Raw genomic sequence first — 20647 nt, 5'->3', positions numbered from 1 at the left:
TATCTGCCCTGAAGTTTTCAGATGAATCTGACAACCCGTTGTTGGGTTGCTACCCCTGAATTGGTAATTTTAAGGAAATTTTGCCATTTTTGGTTATTATCTTGAATATTATTATAGATAGAGATAAACTGTAAACAGCAATAATGTTCAGGAAAGTAAGATCTACAAATACGTTGTCATGACCAAAATGGTCAGTTGACCCCTTAAGGAGTTATTGCCCTTTATAGTCAATTTTTAACCATTTTTCGTAAATTTTTGTAATCTTTTACAAAAATCTTCTCCTCTGAAACTACTAAGACAAATTTAACCAAACTTGTCCACAATCATCATTAGGGTATATAGTTTAAAAAATATGTCCGATGATCCCGCCCGCGAACCAAGATGGCTGACATGGCTAAAAAATAGTACATAGGGTAAAATGCAGTTTTTGGCTCATATCTCTGAAACCAAAGCATTTAGAGCAAATCAGACAAGAAGTTAAAGTATTCATTAGGTCAAGGTCTACCTGCCCTGAAATTATCAGCCAAATCGGGTATCTGATTTTTAGGTTATTGCCCCTGAATTGATGATTTTAAGGAAATTTTGCAGTTTTCGGTTATTATCTTGAAAATTATTATAGATAAAGATAAACTGTAAACAGCAAAATTGTTCAGCAAAGTAAGATCTACAAATAAGTTTTTTTATGTTCAAAATTGTCAATTGACCCCTTAAGGAGTTATTGTCCTTTAAAGACAATTTTTTACAATTTGTTCATCTAATCTAGTTTGCTTACTTTAAAAAATATTCTCCTTTGAAACTGCTGAATCAATTTCAGCCAAACTTGGGCTGAATGAGTTTCAGAGTATCTTGTATAAATTTTGTATTTTATTTCCTTGTACGTCAAGAAACATAGCCACTATGGCTAAAATGGAACATAGGGGTAAAATGCATTTTTTTGCTTTTGAAGAAAATATGACAGATACAAAGAACATTTAAATCGCATTTTTTAAGCCACTCATTAATATATATTGAAAAGCAAAAATAATCATTGATGAAAGATTTAAGCAAAAAATTACAGGTGAGCGATTCAGGCTCTTGAGAGCCTCTTGTGTTTTGGTCTGTTTTTCTAATACTGTATGCAATAGGTCAACTATAATTGGTGTATGGAAATATTTTACGATGTACATGTCAGTCTGGCAGGTTTTATTTGACCTTGACCTCATTTTCATGGTTCATTGCGTATGTTAAGTTTTTGTTTTTTGGTCGGTTTTTCCCAAACTTTAAACATAGGTCAACTATATTTGGTGTATGAAATGATTGTAAGGTGTATATGTCTCTCTGGCAGGTATCATCTGACCTTCACCTCATTTTCATGGTTGAATGGTGAATGTTAAGTTTTTGTGTTTTGGTCTGTTTTTCTGATACTGTATGCAAAAGGTCAACTATATTTGGTGTAAGGAAATATTTTACGATGTACATGTTTGTCTGGCAGGTTTTATTTCACCTTGACCTCATTTTCATGGTTCATTGCGTATGTTAAGTTTTTGTATTTTGGTCTGTTTTTCCTAAACTTTAAACATAGGTCAACTATATTTGGTGTATGAAATGATTGTAAGGTGTTTATGTCTGTCTGGTAGGTATCATCTGAACTTCACCTCATTTTCATTGTTGAATGGTCAATGTTTAGTTTTCCTGGTTAACTTTGTTTCTTAGATACTTGAAGCATTAGGTCAACTATATTTAATACATGGAATGATTTTAAGGTGTACATGTCTGTCTGGCAGGGTTCATCTGACCTTGACTTCATTTTCATGGTTCATTGGTCCGTATAGAATTTCCATGGTTTGGTCTGTTTCTTTTATACAATAAGCAATAGGTCATCTTATATTCTGTGTATGGGATGATTGTATTAAAGGTGTACATGTATTAAAAATATTGCAAATATTTCTGAATTTACAGTGTCTTGTTTCAAATATGCACATCAAGGATATTAGCTCAAATATTTCAAGCAGTTAAATATTTTCATCAATATTGTTGATATAATCATACTACAGCATAGTATGTAAACACTATAAAGTATAAAGAAACTGTAAAAATGATCATCAATACAACATTCATGAAATAAGCAACATAATTGATTGCAATAAAGGTAAAAATAAATCAAAATTGAAAATGGCATATTTTAATAGGTGAGTGATTTATACTCTTAAGAGCCTCCTGATTTATAGCCCTTGAGTTTTCATCTTTAATTGTTTTACAGAGGTATATTTCTTACTGTAACATGTAAAGCATTAGGATAATGTGGAAGGATCCATTGTTGTTTATTTTTTTATTTCAGACATTGTAACATGTGTGGCATTAGACTACTGTGGCAGCCATCTGGTGACAGGGTCACGTGACACAACATGTATTATCTGGCAAATACAGCAACAGGTATTACAGTTGTTTATATTATTTAATCTTAATTCCAGAAAAAAATGCATCAGACATGCATAATGAGAACAAGGTTTTATTGCTGGTAGGGATTCACAAATGAGACCTATCTTATTACACCACTGTCCCAGGTTAGGGGGATGGTTGAGCGCTCACAAACATGTTTAACCCAGCCACATTCTGTATGTGCCTGTCCTAAGTCAGGAGCATGTAGTACAGTGGTTGTCATTGGCTCATGTGTGTCATATTTGTTTTTTTCGTAAATTGTTTTGTTATAAATTAGGCTGTTGGTATTCTCGTTTGAATTGTTTCACATTTTTCATGTCGTGGCCTTTTATTACTGACAATACAGTATGGGTTTTTATACGACCGCAAAAATTGAAAATTTTTTGGTCGTATATTGGTATGACGTTGGCGTCGTCGTCGTCGTCGTCGTCGTCGTTGTCGTCGTCGTCGTCGTCGTCGTCGTCGTCGTCCGGCGTCGTCCGAAGACACATTGGTTTTCGCACTCTAACTTTAGTTTAAGTGAATGGATCTCCATGAAATTTTACCATAAGGTTCAATACCACGAAAGGAAGGTGGGGATTGATTTTGGGGGTTATGGTACCAACAGTTAAGGAATTAGGGGCCAAAAAGGGGCCAGAAATAAGCATTTTTGTAACTTCCAGACAATAACTTGTGTGTAAGTGTATGGATCTCTCTGACATTGTACCACAAGGTTCCATATCACAAAGGGAAGGCTGTAATTGATTTTGGGGGTAATTGCCTCAAAATTTTAGGAATTAGGGGCCAAAAAAGGGGCAAAAAACAAGCATTTTTCTAGTTTCATGACAATAACTTGTGTGTAAGTGTTTGGATATTTCTGAAATTGTACTACAAGGTTCCATATCACAAAGGGAAAGCTGGAATTGAGTTTGGGGGTAATTGCCCGAAACGTTTAGGAATTGGGGGCCAAAAAGGGGCCAAAAATAAGCATTTATCTAGTTTCCAGACAATAACTTGTGTTCAAGTGTATGGGTCTCTCTGAAATTGTACTGCAAGGTACCATACCACAAAGGAAAGGCTGGGATTGAGTTTGGGGGTGATGAATCATAAGGGGGTTCAAAAAATTTGGGGGGGGAATTTTTTTTTTTTATTTTTTTTCTTTTTTTCCTTTTTTTTTTCTTTTAAAATTTTCCATTTTAAGTTGGTTATTTCTGATTAATATTTAAAAGCAAATAATAATGATATGGTAGGAGATACACACCAAACAGGATGTGTATATTATTATATAATAAGTATTGTGCAATAGCAAGAAATTTTCAATTGCACAGTATTGCACAATTGTAAGAAATCTTCAATTGCACAGTATTGCGCAATAGCAAGAAATCTTCAATTGCACAGTATTGCGCAATAGCAAGAAATATCCAATAGCACAATATTGCGCAATAGCAAGAAATTGTCAATTGTACAGTATTGCACAATAGCAAGAAATATTCAATTGCACAGTATTGTGCAAAAGAAGATACTTCGTATAAATTGCTTATTTCTTGATCAATTTCAATGGGGTTTTATTCTTGAATTCTTGGGGTTCTTTAATATGCTGAATCTAACCGTGTATTAAGTTTTTGGATTTTGGGCCCCGTTTTTAAATTGGTCCACATTGAGGTCCAAAGGGTCCAAAATTTAACTTTGTTTGATTTCATCAAAAATTGAATTATTGGGGTTCTTTGATATGCCGAATCTAACCGTGTATTTAGATTCTTAATTTTTGGTTCCGTTTTCAAATTGGTCTACATTAAGGTCAAAAGGGTCCAAAATTAAACTTAGTTTGCTTTTAACAAAAATTGAATTTTTAGGGTACTTTGATATGCTGAATCTAAACATGTATTTAGATTTTTGATTATGGGCCCAGTTTTCAAGTTGGTCCAAATCGGGGTCCAAAATTAAACTTTGTTTGATTTCAACAAAAATTGAATATATGGGGTTCTTTGATATGCTGAATCTAACCATGTATTTAGATTTTTGATTTTTGGGCCCTGTTATCAACTTTGTCCACATTGAGGTCAAAAGGGTCCAAAATTAAACTTTGTTTGATTTCATCAAAAATTGAATTCTTGGGGTTCTTTGATATGCTGAATCTAACAATGTATTTAGATTTTTTATTTGTGGACCCGCTATCAAATTGGTTCATATTGAGGTCTAAAGGGTCCAAAATTAAACTTTGTTTTATTTCATCAAAATTGAATTATTGGGGTTCTTTGATATGCCAAATCTAACCGTGTATTTAGATTTTTAATTTTTGGGTCCCGTTTTTAAATTGGTCTACATTAAGGTCCAAAGGGTCCAAAATTAAACTTAGTTTGATTTTAACAAAAATTGAATTCTTGGGGTTCTTTGATATGCTGAATCTAAACATGTGTTTAGATTTTTGATTATGGGCCCAGTTTTCAAGTTGGTCCAAGTTGGGGTCCAAAATTAAACTTTGTTTGATTTCAACAAAAATTGAATATATGGGGTTCTTTGATATGCTGAATCTAAACATGTATTTAGATTTTAGATTTTTGGCCCAGTTTTCAAGTTGGTCCAAATTGGGGTCCAAAATTAAATTTTGTTTGATTTCAACAAAAATTGAATATATGGGGTTCTTTGATATGCTGAATCTTACCATGTATTTAGATTTTTTATTTGTGGGCCCGCTATCAAATTGGTTCATATTGAGGTCAAAATGGTCCAAAATTAAACTTTGTTTGATTTCATCAAAAATTTAATTATTGGGGTTTTTTGATATGCCAAATCTAACCGTGTTTTTAGATTTTTAATTTTGGGTCCCGTTTTTTAAATTGGTCTACATTAAGGTCCAAAGGGTCCAAAATTAAACTTAGTTTGATTTTAACAAAAATTGAATTCTTGGGGTACTTTGATATGCTGAATCTAAACATGTGTTTAGATTTTTGATTATGGGACCAGTTTTCAAGTTTGTTCAAGTTGGGGTCCAAAATTAAACTTTGTTTGATTTCAACAAAAATTGAATATATGGGGTTCTTTGATATGCTGAATCTAACCATGTATTTTGATTTTGGACATTGGACCATAATAGGTAAATTAAAAAAATTGAAGTTCTTAGACCACATTCTTTCTATGTCAGAACCTATGCTGTGTCAAATATTTAATCACAATCCAAATTCAGAGCTGTATCAAGCTTGAATGTTGTGTCTATACTTGCCCCAACTGTTCAGGGTTGGACCTCTGCGGTCGTATCAAGCTGCGCCCAGCGAAGCATTTTATTCTCATTGTTGAAGGTCATACAGTTGCCTATTATTACATGCATCCACTTCATTTGAACTCTGGTGGATAGGGGTGTAAAAATGAAAATATTTGATGTCTTGTTATAAGACTCTGACTATACAACTATAATACAGTTGTCCCATTATTTTTACCTTAGTCCAGTAAAATGTCCAGATATTTTCTGTATCGTTTTCACTTACCCAGTTTCATATGTAATTTTTGAACCCAATGGAAAATTGACCCCCCCCCCCCCCCCCCTGTTTATTCATTCCATATACTTGTTGGAACATTTTACAATGTTATAAGTAGTTAAATGCATGATATGGGGATTCAAAATACCATGGCTAAGAAAAAGTGTAATAAAATATTCTTCAACATATGTGTTTCATTCCAGATACTTTTTGAAGCATTATAATTAGATCAGGTAGCTGAAATCCTTTAATTATTTCAAATTCTAATATCTAAAGGGGGTTAGATTTTTCATGGTAGGAGGTTAGAAATACCATGGTTAAGAAAATTGATCTTAAATTTTTTTCCAACATGAATTGTTTGTTCAATTTACTAATTACAACATTATAACTAGTTAAAGAAGATTAAACACTATTATTAATTGTAAATTTGGACCTATTAGTAGAGGGGGTTAAGTTTTTCATGGTAGGGGGTCAAAATACCATAGCTAAGAAAAAGTGTTATAAAAATTTTTCAAAACATTCATAGCTATTCAAACTACTTTATAATAAGTATGCTCTAATAAGTATTTGTGATAAAACCAGTTTAAAAAGTTTTTACAATTTTACTGGACCATGGTGTTTTATTATATATGTAAAAATACTTAAATATCTTTGATACTGGGCAATAATACAAGATTGTTTAATGTACATATTGTAGTAATATGTTATAGGCAAAAATTAATATGCGAGTCATAATTATTGCGTTGATTTTCTTGTTACATTTTTCACATCATTAATAACTTGGTATTAATTTCCGAATTTACAGTATTAACATGAAATAAAATATGTTAATGCTCTGCTATTTTCTTAAATTTCGTATTGATCTTTTTGTATAATATTTTTCCTGATCTAGCTACTGGACTGAGAATGGTTTTTCTCAGTTGAGTAGAGTGAGAACTCAGACTTCAAAATCATAGATAATTTATAGACTATAGAATACTTCACGTATCACTTTACTTTCGTCAAGATTTGTTGCATTTTTAGCTAACCAGGCCCGAAGGGCCAAGTGAGCTTTTCTCATCACTTGGCGTCCGTCGTCCGTCGTCGGCGTAAACTTTTTACATTTTGAACTTCTTCTAGAGAACCACTGAATGGAATGAAACCAAACATGGCATGAATGTTTCTTATGAGGTGCTGACCAAGTGTTGTTACTTTGTAGCCGATCCATCATCCAAGATGGCCGCCAGCGTGGCACTTAGTTTAACATAGGACCCTATGGGAAATGCATACAAATGACTTCTTTTAGAGAACCACTGAATGGAATGAAACCAAACATGGCATGAATGTTCCTTATGAGGTGCTGACCATGTGTTGTTACTTTGTAGCCGATCCATCATCCAAGATGGCCGCCAGTGGGTGACTTAGTTTAACATAGGACCCTATGGGAAATACATACAAATGTCTTCTTTTAGTGAACCACTGAATGGAATGAAACCAAACATGGCATGAATGTTCCTTATGAGGTGCTGACCAAGTGTTGTTACTTTGTAGCTGATCCATCATCCAAGATGGCCGCTAGTGGGGGACTTAGTTAAAAATAGGACCCTATGGGAAATACATAAAAATGTCTTCTTTTAGAGAACCAATAAATGGAATGGAACCAAACATGGCATGAATGTTCCTTATGAGATGCTGACCAAGTGTTGTTACTTTGCAGTCGGTCCATCATCCAAGATGGCCCCCAGCGGGGGACTTAGTTTAACATAGGACCCTATGGGAAATACATACAAATGTCTTCTTTTAGAGAACCACTGAATGGAATGAAACCAAACATGGCATGAATGTTCCTTATGAGATGCTGACCAAGTGTTGTTACTTTGTAGCAGATCCATCATCCAAGATGGCCGACAGCAGGGGACTTAGTTTAACATAGGACCCTATGGGAAATACATACAAATGTCTTCTTTTAGAGAACCACTGAATGGAATGAAACAAAACATGGCATGAATGTTCCTTATAAGGTGCTGACCAAGAGTTGTTACTTTGTTGCCAATCCATCATCCAAGATGGCCGCCAGTGGGTGACTTAGTTTAACATAGGACCCTACGGGAAATACATAAAAATGTCTTCTTTTAGAGAACCACTGAATGGAATGGAACCAAACATGGCATGAATGTTCCTTATGAGGTGTTGACCAAGTGTTGTTTCTTTGTAGCCGATCCATCATCCAAGATGGCCGCCAGCGGGGGACTTAGTTTAACATAGGACCCTACGGGAAATACATACAAATGTCTTCTTTTAGAGAACCACTGAATGGAATGAAACCAAACATGGCATGAATGTTCCTTATGAAGTGCTGACCAAGTGTTGTTACTTTGCAGTATGTCCATCATCCAAGATGGCTGACAGCGGGGACTTAGTTTAACATAGGACCCTATGGGAAATACATACAAATGTCTTCTTTTAGAAAACCACTGAATGGAATAGAACCAAACATGGCATGAATGTTCCTTATGAGGTGCTGACCAAGTGTTGTTACTTTGCAGCTGATCCATCATCCAAGATGGCCTCTAGGGGGGGGGGGGGCTTAGTTGAACATAGGACCCTATGGGAAATACATACAAATGTCTTCTTTTAGAGTACCACTGAATGGAATGAAACCAAACATGGCATGAATGTTCCTTATGAGGTGCTGTCCATGTGTTGCTACTTTGTTGCTGATTTACTGTTCAAGATGGCCACCAGGATATTTTATTAAATAACGGGACCAATATTAATCCAAATTTGGCCTCAATCATTATTATTTGGGTATCTGTTATGATTTTTATCTATCTTTACATGATTTCTAAAACCAAAGTAGAGTCAGGTGAGCGACACAGGCTCTTGAGAGCCTCTAGTTTTTATAACCATAACATTCTTCTTCTTGTTTTCTCTGTCACTTCAATACTTAAGACCTTTTGCAGTATAAAGTAACCTATTTTTATTCACCTCTTTCCTGTTTGCTGTATACATGTATGTTGACATTAAAAGTAATTTATTTATATAAAGTCATATAAAAATAAGAAGATGTGATATGAATGCCAATGAGACAACTCTCCACCAGAGACAAAATGACATAGAAGTTTTGTCTTGCTTGTTATTCCTTACATACTTTGACAATGTTAGCTTAGCTTCACTGCATGACCTATTTTCATTCCTGTAACATATCTTTTTCCTGTTTGCCAAGTGCATCTCTTTAGTTTCATATACTTTGCCACTCAGTTTTTACATCAAAGAGCATGGTGCATTAAATGCCTCATTTGCCCTAAATTTGTACTGAAATTTGATTTTTGTCTCGCCTTGACAGAGTCAAAAAGCGAGACATAGGTATGCTGTTTGCTGCAGCGTTGTTAACAATGTATTAGTTTGTGATTAGGTCAGTTTTATGGGGAACCACTAGTGGTAGGTCAATGATATATGGTATTCAGTTGTATTAACATTGGCACATCTCGTTTTCACGGTGATTATTTCGCCCTGCCCCCTCAGTCATGGTCTATTGACTTTGAAACTTTTGTTTAGTTTACATGTATTAGTTTGTGATTAATATAAAAATAAGGAGATGTGGTATAATTGCCAATGAGACAACTATCCACCAAAGTTCAAATGAAGTGGTTGTAAGCAATTATACGGCCTTCATCAATGAGAAAAACCCTATAAAAGGCCCCGACATGAAAAATATGAAACAATTCAGTTGAGAAAACTAACTGCCTAATTTATAACAAAACAGTTTACGAAAAACAAATATGACAGACATGAACCAATGACAACCACTGAACTACAGACTCCTGACTTGGGACAGGTACATAATGAATGTTGCGGGGTTAAACATGTTTGTGAGCGCTCAACCCTCTCCCTAACCTGGGACAGTGGTGTAACAGTGCAACATAAGAACAAACTATAAAAATCAGTTAAAAAAGGCTTTACTCATCAGATGGATACAAATAGAAATACATCCAACAAAAACACGAAGTGGAAGTGGACGGTTACTTATACATCCCAAAAACAAAAAGACACTAAGTACAGATCTGGGAGTACTCGCAGTTACTGACAGCTAGTTCAAAGCCAATAACAACTACTGTGGATTCATTTTTATTCGTGGTATACCAATTTTCGTGGGTTTCGTGGGTCACAGCGAACCACGAATTTAAGAATTCAACGAAGAATAATCCCGGGAAATGTGTATGATTTCGGATGTTTATTTTCGGTTATGTTATGCAGTTCTAGTATAGTGTTGACTAGCGATAAATATTGTAACATGACACATGTTTTTATTGAAAGAAGATACAAGTATTTTGATTAAATATCGAATATCAGTGATAATTTACTTTTTAAAATTGATTAAAACTGTTCATGGAAAATAACTGCAAGTTGTTAATCACCGTGTCATAGTTTGGTTTACTGGTGATTAAAAATCAATAGGATTAAGTACGGGGATATTGCCCGTAGGTAATATTGTTTATGACAGGAACATTTATTTTCACACCTTTTACTTATATGACTGTTTATTATATCGTGATTAGGGAAATGAGCTTTCAGTCATAGAGTTTTGAATGCCTTATATAATTCCGACAAGAATTTATAAATTGTAAAACAAACAAATAATTGTTTCTGTCCATTATTGTAATACTGTAGATTCATTTATTTTCGTGGGTACCAATCTTTGTGGATTGAGGAAAACTTGCATTTTCGTGGATATTTGATTTCGTGGTTTTGCCAAAGTCTGCATATAAGAGTATAGGACATTTGTTATTCGTTTAATATTGTATTTTGTGGTTCACCTGTAACAACGAAATCCACGAAAATTGGTATCCAACTAATAATAATGAATCCACAGTAGAAGTTTTCAATGAACACTTTAAGCTAGAATGATCAAGCGAGGATTTTGACAATTCAAAACTTTTTCAATGAATTCCTTTTTTGTTTGTTTTATTATTGATCAAACCAAATCAAAAAGAAATCCACGAATTACGTATCTGAATTTTTTTTTTAATTTTTGTAATCAGCGATCCACGAATTTACGTATACCACAAAATGTCTTTTTTTCTCTATCCACGAAAATTGATACCCACGAAAATAAATGAATCCACAGTAATGAAAAAATCATGTATCTAAGACTAAAATATAAATCAGTACACATCCAACATCCAATGGATTTAGTGTAAAGACGTCATTAACAGTCAGAGAAAAACATGACCTTGTGCAATGCCAAACTATAAGTATCGACAGATTGTAGTACCGTGAAAGTACATATGTGTAATATTTAGTATGGTTTTAATTTACTGATATTAAATTCAATATTTACACCAATAAAAATAAAATTCAAAGATTTAATAACAGTGTTGAATAGGTAACCTTTTAGAATGAGTTTATTTAAAGGATTGATAAGTCAGTTTATAGGGAACTGCTAGTGGCAGGTCAATGATATTTGGTATTCAGTTGTAATAGCATTGTCACATTTCATTTCCATGGAGATTGTTTGGCCACACCCTCTCAGTCATGGTCTATTGACTTTGAAACTTTTTTTTAGTTTACATGTATTTGTTTGTGGTTAGGTCTGTTAATGGGAACCACTAGTGGTAGGTCAATGATATTTGATAATTTGATATGCATATATTTATAGCATTGGCACATCTCATGTCTATGGATTTGTTTTGCCCTGTACCTTCAGTCATGGTTCATTGACCATATTTTGCTTAACTTACATGTTAAAGTGTTGCTTTTTAATTTAACGTTTGCATTTTATTTACAAAATAACAAAAAGGCAAGACATATCTCTGTGTTAACAGTTTATTTAATTTAAGATTTCAATTTTTTTGTTTCAAAGTGTAGCTAATGCAAAAAATGGAAAGAGAAGTTTTTTATCCAATAATGCAGTTGTGATGTCATGAAAAAAGCCTTTCTCCAGAGTTTAAGTATAATTTTAACTCACCTGGCCAAAAGGGCCGAGTGAGCTTTTCTCATCACTTGGCGTCCATCGTCCGTCGTCGTCTGTTAACTTTTACAAAAATCTTCTCCTCTGAAACTACTGGGCCAAATTTAACCAAACTTGGCCACAATCATCATTGGGGTATCTAGTTTAAGAAATGTGTCTGATGACCCCGCCTGCCAACCAAGATGACCAACATGGCTAAAAATAGAACATAGGGATAAAATGCAAGTTTTGTCTATTATTTTGTAAACCGTTATAAATAGAGAAAACCTGACATGTTCAGAATGTTGAGCTCTACCAATTGTCCATATACATTAAAACTGTCAGATGACTTTTTATAGGAGTTATTGCCCTTAAATATAAAATTTTACCATTTTTTTTCATTTTTGCCTATTTTCTTGAAAACTAAAATAGATAGAGAAAAACTTTAAACTGCAAAAATGATCAGCAAGACAAGTTCTACAAATAAGTCTCATGGTCGAAATCATCAATCGGCTCCTTATTAGAGTTATTGCCCTTTGATGACGATTTTTACCAATTTTTTGTGTTTTTGCCTTATATCTTAAAAATTATAATAGATAGATATAAACTTGAATACTGTAAATTCAGAAATTATTGTGTGCATTTATTATTGCAATTTTGAAAAATTAACAAAAATGCGAGTTAAACTATTACCAATTTTGGAAAAGCAACATACAGATATATGTATTTGATATCAGAATACAAGTTTTTATTATTGCGATACTCAAGTAGTCGTGTTATTCGCATTAATAAAAACCTCGCAATAATTTCTGAATTTGCAGTAAGCAAAAATGATCAGCAAGACAAGATCTACAATTAAGATAATATGGAGGAAATCGTCTGATGACTCCTTATTGGAGTTATTGCCCTTTAATAACGATTTTTGCCATCTTTTTGTCGAGCCTGTGACTTCTGTCCTAGAAAGCGAGACATAGGGATAGTGATCCGACTGAGGCGGCAGCGACGGCCACCGCGGCGTTAACAAACTTCTTAAAAGCCTTATATCTCAGAAGGTAGAAGACTTGGATCCTTCATACTTTGTATATAGATGCTTTAATTTATGAAGTTTCCGTCTGTCATATGTCCATTGTCCTTGACCTCATTTTCATGGTTCAGTGACTACTTGAAAAAAATGTTAAGATTTTTAGTATTCTTAATTTCTCTTATGAGTAATAGGATAACTATATTTGGCATGTGCGTACCTTGCAAGGTCCTCATGCCTGTCAGACAGTTTTCGCTTGACCTTGACCTTGTTTCATGGATCAGTGAGCAAGGTTAAGTTTTCATGGTCAAGTCCATATCTCAGATACTATAAGCAATAGGTCTACTATATTTGGTGTATGGAATGATTGTAAGGTGTACATGTCCAACTGGCAGGTGTCATCTGACCGTGACCTCATTTTCATGGTTCAGTGGTTAAAGTAAAGTTTTTGTGTTTTGATTGTTTTTTTAAACTATGAGCAATAAATAGCTCAACTATATTTGGTGTATGGAATGATTGTAAGATGTATTTGTCTGTCTGGCAGTTATCATCTGACCTTGACCTCATTTTCATGGTTCATTGGTCAATGTTAAGTTTTCTTGGTTAAGGTTGTTTCTTAGATACTATATGCAATAGGTCAACTATATTAAAAGCATGTAATGATTGTAAGGTGTACATGTCTGTCTGGCAGGGTTCATTTGACCTTGACCTCATTTTCATGGTTCATTGATCAATGTTAAGTTTTCGTGGTTAAGTTTGTTTCTTAGATACTATGTGCAAAAGGTCAACTATTTTAAAGTTTTAAAGCATAGAATGATTGTAAGGTGTACATGTCTGTCTGACAGAGTTCATCTGACCGTGACCTCATTTTCATGGTTCTTTGCTCAATATAAAGTTTTCATGGTTTGGTCTGTTTCTTGTATACTATAAGCAATAGGTCAACTATATTTGGTGTATATGGAATGATTTTAAGGTGTACATGTATTTCTGGCTTGGTTTATCTGCCCTTGACCTCATTTTTTATGATCATGTTAAGTTTATGTGAAACTTGTAGTAAAACTTTATATTTAGGACTATCAGTATAAAATCAATTGTCAGTAAAGCTGGCAAGACATTTCAGCATGTGCACTCTTTTTGTGTTTTGCCTTATATGATAGAAATTATAATAGATAAATAGACATTTTTAATCACAAAAATGATCAGCAAGTCAAATTTTGCATATATAGTTAGTAGAATGTCACTCTTATATGCCCTTAAATGAGGATTTTTTTTCACTCTTTTGTGTTTTGAGCAAAAACTAAAGAAGATAGAGAGAAACTAAACAGACTAAATGATCAGCAATACAAGATCAACAAAACAGAGATTTTTGTCATGAATTTTATACTCGTCTACAATGTTGGAGAGTGTCCTTTGTTGAATATGCACATAGACCAAGGTGAGCGACACAGGCTCTTTAGAGCCTCTAGTTATTTTATCTCACCTGCGAAGAAAGTTACAGAATGCAAAAGATAGGGATAACAATTTGACGAAGGTGTAAATTATATGTATAAAGCTTTACTTTTCAGAAGGAAGAAGACCTTGATGCTTCATACCTTGTATGCAGATACCTTATGTTACGAAGTTTCATTCTGTCACATGCACATTGTCCTTGACCTCATTTTCATGGTTCAGTGATTTCTTGAAATAAAATTATTGTGTTTTTATACGACACCAACATTTTTGCGGTTGTATGTTGGTATCATGTCGTCGTTGTCCGCGTCCTCCGAAGACATTTGGTTTCGGGACAATAACTTTAGTATATGTTAATAGAAATCTATGAAATTTAAACACAAGGCTTATAACCACAAAAGGAAGGTTGGGATTGATTTTAGGGGTTATGGTCCGAAACAGTTTAGGAATTAAGGGCCAAAAAGGGGCCCAAATAAGCATGTTTCTAGTTTCCAGATAATAACTTGTGGAAAGGTGTATGGATCTCTCTGAAATTAGACCACAAGTTTCCATACCACAAAGGGATGGTTAGGATTGGCTTTTTTTTTTTTTGGGGGGGGGGGGGGGGGGGGTTATGGCTCAAACTGTTTAGGAATAAGGGGCAAAAAAGGGGGAAAACAAGGGTTTCCTGGTTAATGGACAATTACTTTAAAGTACAATGTTATGTTTGGATTACCTCCCTTACACTGCTTTTAAAATTATGTATAAAGAAATGTTGTATTGTCTTGAGGTGATTAGCTGTCAATTTATTTTTAGAAGTTACTATTAAAAATGCTGATTAAGAATATTAATTTTAGCCATGATTATGTTTGTCATTTTCTATTTTAAGACTTTTATGACAATATGACAGTAATAACATAAGCAACACGACGGGTGCCACATGTGGAGCAGGATCCGCTTACCCTTCCAGGGCACCTGAGATCACCCCCATTTTTGGTGGGGTTCGTGTTGCTTAGTCTTTAGTTTTCTATGTTGTGTCATCTGTACTATTATTTGTCTGTTTGTCTTTTTAGTCCCCTACCAATGAAGTCGAAAGGTACTTTAGGTTTGCACTCTGTCTGTCTGTCTGTCTGTCTGTCTGTCTGTCTGTCCGTCTGTCTGTCTGTCCTTCTGTCAGTCCGGCAAATCAGCTTTCCACACTTTTTTAGCTCACCTAACCCAAAGGGCCAAGTGAGCTTTTCTCATCACTTGGCATCCATCGTCCATCGTCGTCCGTTCACTTTTACAAAAATCTTCTCCTCTGAAACCACTGGGCCAAATTTAACCAAACTTGGCCACAATCATCATTGGGGAATCTAGTTTAAAAAATATGTCCAGTGACCCGGCCAACCAACCAAGATGGCCACCATGGCTAAAAATAGAACATAGGGGTAAAATGTAGATTTTGGCTTATATCTCTGAAACCAAAGCATTTAGAGCAAATCTGACATGGGGTAATATACACCTTATCGCTATTTGTCCGCCATTACTGGACATCACACAAGTTCCCGTAAAATTTTGACGTCATAATAGAAAATATCTGACGCCACAATGGAAAAGTGATTGTTGTATGACGTCAAAAGTTCGAGCGGGACTGATTCTCGGGTCAAGCGGGATTAGCGATAAGGTGTATTGTTTATCAGGTCTAGATCTATCTGCCCTGAAATTTTCAACAACTTGTTATTGGGTTGCTGCCCCTGAATTGGTAATTTTAAGGAAATTTTGCCGTTTTTGGTTATTATCTTGAATATTATTATAGATAGAGATAAACTGTAAACAGCAATAATGTTCAGCAAAGTAAGATCTACAAATACGTTGTCATGACCAAAATGGTCAGTTGACCCCTTAAGGAGTTATTGCCCTTTATAGTCAATTTTTAACCATTTTTCGTAAATTTTTGTAATCTGAAACTACTGAGACAAATTTAACCATACTTGGCCATAATCATTATTAGGGTATGTAGTTTAAAAAATTTGTCCGATGACCCCGCCTTCCAACCATCATGGCCGACATGGTTAAAAATAGAACATAGGGGTAAAATGCAGTATTTGGTTTATATCTCTGAAACTAAAGCATTTAGAGCAAATCTGACAGGTGGCAAAAATGTTCATCAGATTTAGATTTATTTGCCCTGAAATTTTCAGACGAATCTGACAACCCGTTGTTGGGTTGCTGCCCCTGAGTTAGTAATTTTACAGAAATTTTGCAGTTTTTTGTTATTATCTTAGATATTATTATAATATCTAATATCTAATACTATTAATTATGATTTTAACCTTATTTTACATGATTTCCAAAGCATCAGTAAATACAGGTGAGCGACACAGGCTCTTGAGAGCCTCTAGTTTCTTCGTTCTTGAAGATATTGATTTGATATTTGGTATATAGTTTTATCATGACAAGTTATAGATCAAACTAAATTTTGTTCCGATCTGATGATATAATCCAGAGTTATGGACCATAACTCTGGACCATATCTAATGTTAGAGTACCATGTTAAACCATATTTATGTACAAAGGGAGATAACTAATTTTTTAAAAGACATTCTTTGTTCAATTATTTGAAGAATTTTTTGGCAGATTTGTTAGTTATTTAGTATAAACTAATTTTCTGAATGCTATATATATAAAAATAATTATGGAGAGAAATCCTTTAATTAAATAATTATCTATTTTTATTATGTGTATATTTCAATACATTACATTGTGTAGATAAAAGTTGTTGACATTTTATAGATAAGTTACAAATCTATATTAGTTTGTGACAAATGAAAGAAAAAATATTTGGAACTATTAATTATATTTGATTATAATTTGAAAATAGATATACACTGTATTACATCATATCTAATTTTAGAGAACTATTAATCATTGCTAATGTTTTTTTCATCATGCTTATACGATATTGATTGATAATTGGTATATAGTTTTATCATGACAAGTTACAGATCAAGTTCAAATTTTTGTTTCGGTCTAATAATTTTGTGCAGAGTTATGGTCCTTGGACTTGAAAAATTCACTCATATAATCAGTTTTCCACACTGTTTTTAGTCATGCTTGAAGATATTGACATGTTATTTACTTTTTGTTTACACCATGGCAAGTTATATAACAAGTTAGCATTTTGTTCCAGCATAATGAATTTTTACCCAGTAGGGGACTATGTATTGCCATGCAATACACTCAGAATGCTTGTTATTTTTGGCCATGGCGTTGTCAGTTTGTTTTCGATCTATGAGTTTGACTGTCCCTCTGGTATCTTTCGTCCCTCTTTTATGATGTATTTAAATGGGTAATTATGGTTGCAAACTCCATTGGAAATTTGAATTGAGATTATGACCATATCTTGAGGGAAAGATTTTTTTTTTTAAAAAGGGGGGGGGGGGTGCGGGTAAAAAAGAAATTGTGGGGGGGGGGGGACAATTTTTTCTCATTCCAGATTTCAGAAATAAAAAAAAAAAAACTTCAGATATTATTTTTTTTTTGCAAAAAAAGGGTGGGTCAATTAGCAACGGCATAGTGTATTGCACAAAAGCAAGAAATTGAATATAAATTCAAATCATATAACCAATTCTAAGTTCTTTGACTACAGTTATTCTGTGTCAGAAACCTATTATGTGTCAAATATTTAGTTACAATCCAAATTCAGACCTGTATCAAGCGCGAATATTGTGTCCATTTTTGCCCCAACTGTTCAGGGTTGGACCTCTGCGGTCGTATCCAGCTGCGCTCGGTAAAGCAATTTATTGTAATGTGAAATACTCACTTATTATGAGTAATAGGATAACTATATTTGGTATATGGGTTCATTGCAAGGTCTACATGTCTGTCAGACAGGGTTCACCTGGCCTCGACCTCATTTCATGGTTCAGGTATCATGGGCAATTTTACATGGTCAATTCTGTATCTCAGATACTAGAAGCAATAAGTCAACTATATTTGGCGTTAATAGGTTTCATCTGACCTTGACCTCATTTACATGGTTCATTGGACAATATATAGTTTTTGTTGTTTGGTTCATTTCTCAGATACTATCAACAATAAGGCCTCTATAGTTGGTGTATGGAATGATTGTAAAGTGTTCATGTCTGACTGCCCTCATTTTCAAAGTTCATTGGACAATGCACATGTCTGACTGGCAGGTTTCATCTGACTATGACCTCATTTTCATTGGACAATGTTAAGTTTTCATGATTTTGTCAGGTTATCAATTACTATAAGCAAAAATTCAATTATATTTGGTTGATGGAATGATTGTGAGGTATACATGTCTGTCTTACAGGTTTCATATGACCTTGACCTCATTTTCATGGTTCATTGGTAAATGTTAAGTTTTTGTGGTTCTGTTTTCCAGGTACTATAAGCAATAGGACCACTATGTTTGTTGTATGGAATGATTGTAAGGTGTACTTGTCCGTCTGACATGGTTCATATGACCTTGACCTTATTTTCATGGATCATTGATAATGTTAAGTTTATGTTACACACAGTAAAACCTTCATAATACAGACTTTCAACATAAATTCAATCATAACTACAGCAGGCGTGACATTTCGACATGTACACTCTTGTTTATGCTATTTATGTACCCACAACTATATAGTACTTGCAAGTACAAACTAAATAGTTTATCATAATGTTTGTCTGTATGAACATCACCATTCATGTAAATATTTGTGTGATTCTTGCATGTATGTGCTAACTATTTCCCACAACCAAATATGTGTGAAAGTATGCAATTTTTGTCCTTTTTTTAGAATATTGTAATTTTGTTTTCTTTCCATTGTAAAATTCTATAAAATTCATAATATTTCAAAGATTTAACAGTTTAAAATTAACACATCTTTGACCTTTATTTTAAAGCTAAAGTTACCTAGTTTTGTTATCCTTCATTTTGGTAGGCACCTCCTCCTTTCACATTCATTTCTAATTTGTTATATATATATATATTATGAAATGGAATGGAATACATGTATTAGAAAATATTTTAGTTATGTGTAGACTTGACTACCCTTCATATTTATTCATAGTTGAGAGGGGGGAGGGTTCATTTCTATACATATCTTTTGAGTCATAGATCAGAACCAATATTTGGTGGAAAGAACCCTGTTTTGAGGTCATTGGTTGAAAGATCAATGTCACAGCAACACCAAATAATTAACATTTAATGACAATATCATTATTTGGAAAGAAATTTTGAGAAAGTCTTGCTTCTTAATTATAAGCTTTAATTTGTTGACAGGGTGGATTCAGTGTGAACATTAACAACAGACCACTACAAACATTGTATGGACATGAAGGGGAAGTAACTGCTGTGTACATTTCTACAGAACTTGATATGGTAGCTTCAGCATCCAGGGTATGCATATATATTTTGCTTGTAGAAAGCATAGTTCATGAGGAATTTACTAAAAATAAAAAGGAGAAAAGGGATATGAAGATTTACAGGAATCAAAATTTCACAATATAATTTGCGAAAATAAACTCTGAATCAAATAAACATCAAGTTTATTGCTGTTCTCCATCTTAAATGCTGTGGATTCATTTTAAGCTCATCTGGCCCATAGGGACATGTGAGCTATTTATTCAGTGTTCCAGCTAGGATTTCAAAAGGGCAGGGTGCCAATCCTGAAAAAGGGCATTTAACGCGTGATATGATAATATGAAAAGGGCATGTTTTAATAAAGATTATAATCAAACATTGTTTGTTCATTGAATCACTGGTTATAAATATACAAGAACAACATCATTAGCCCAGAGAAAAACTATCTTTCTACTTTTTAGGCTGAAAACTTATCAAGCAGCTTGTGACACAAGTTTTAAATCATTGCTTGGCACAGTTAAGCTTTATATGCAGTATTTTTTGAAAAATGTCCCGCTTCATTCTGTTTCTATGGTCTGACACACTTTACAAGTTTCACCTTTCTACCTTTTCTGTGCTTAATGGCAATACAGCACAAAACAGCTGTAAATGCACAATGTTAGGATATAGTGAACAGTGAAAATTTGGATTGAAAATAAAAAATACAGAAAAAGATGACCAAGGCACCCTACCAACCCTGCTACTAAGACCCTCTTTAACTTTTCCCATAACTCAAAACACCTAAACATATAAATTCTAAAGCCAGAAGTATGAAGACATATTTTATGATATCTTAGCAGGTTACTCAATGCTAGGAAAAAATAAGATTGAGTTATCTTTCTTTATTTGTGTGTGCTCCTTCTTTGGAGGATAATAAACAGTACGTAGAAGATGTAAATACGATCAACAATATGGCGGCCGATTTTGTTATTTTCGTATATCTGAAATAAGTAATGCAGTTAGAGCAAAACTGATAGAGGTAAAAATGATTAGCAGGT

At 33.9% G+C, this 20647-nt stretch overlaps 1 protein-coding gene across 2 annotated transcripts in view; it reads left to right on the top strand.

Moving 5' to 3' along the window:
• Window positions 1-20647, top strand: part of LOC127718864 (neurobeachin-like protein 1) — a 406320-nt gene that overhangs the window by 339562 nt on the left and 46111 nt on the right. For both annotated transcript variants that reach the window (XM_052224913.1, XM_052224914.1), the window contains 2 exons: window positions 2318-2412; window positions 19530-19646. In XM_052224913.1, the coding sequence (XP_052080873.1) occupies window positions 2318-2412; window positions 19530-19646 (212 nt within the window). The remainder of the gene's footprint in view (window positions 1-2317; window positions 2413-19529; window positions 19647-20647) is intronic.

This window comes from Mytilus californianus, unplaced genomic scaffold (assembly GCF_021869535.1).
Source record: "Mytilus californianus isolate M0D057914Y unplaced genomic scaffold, xbMytCali1.0.p SCAF_10, whole genome shotgun sequence".
NCBI classification, from domain to species: domain Eukaryota; kingdom Metazoa; phylum Mollusca; class Bivalvia; order Mytilida; family Mytilidae; genus Mytilus; species Mytilus californianus.
The sequence above is the reverse complement of the archived record's forward strand: the minus strand, read 5'-3'. Positions and strand labels throughout refer to the sequence as shown.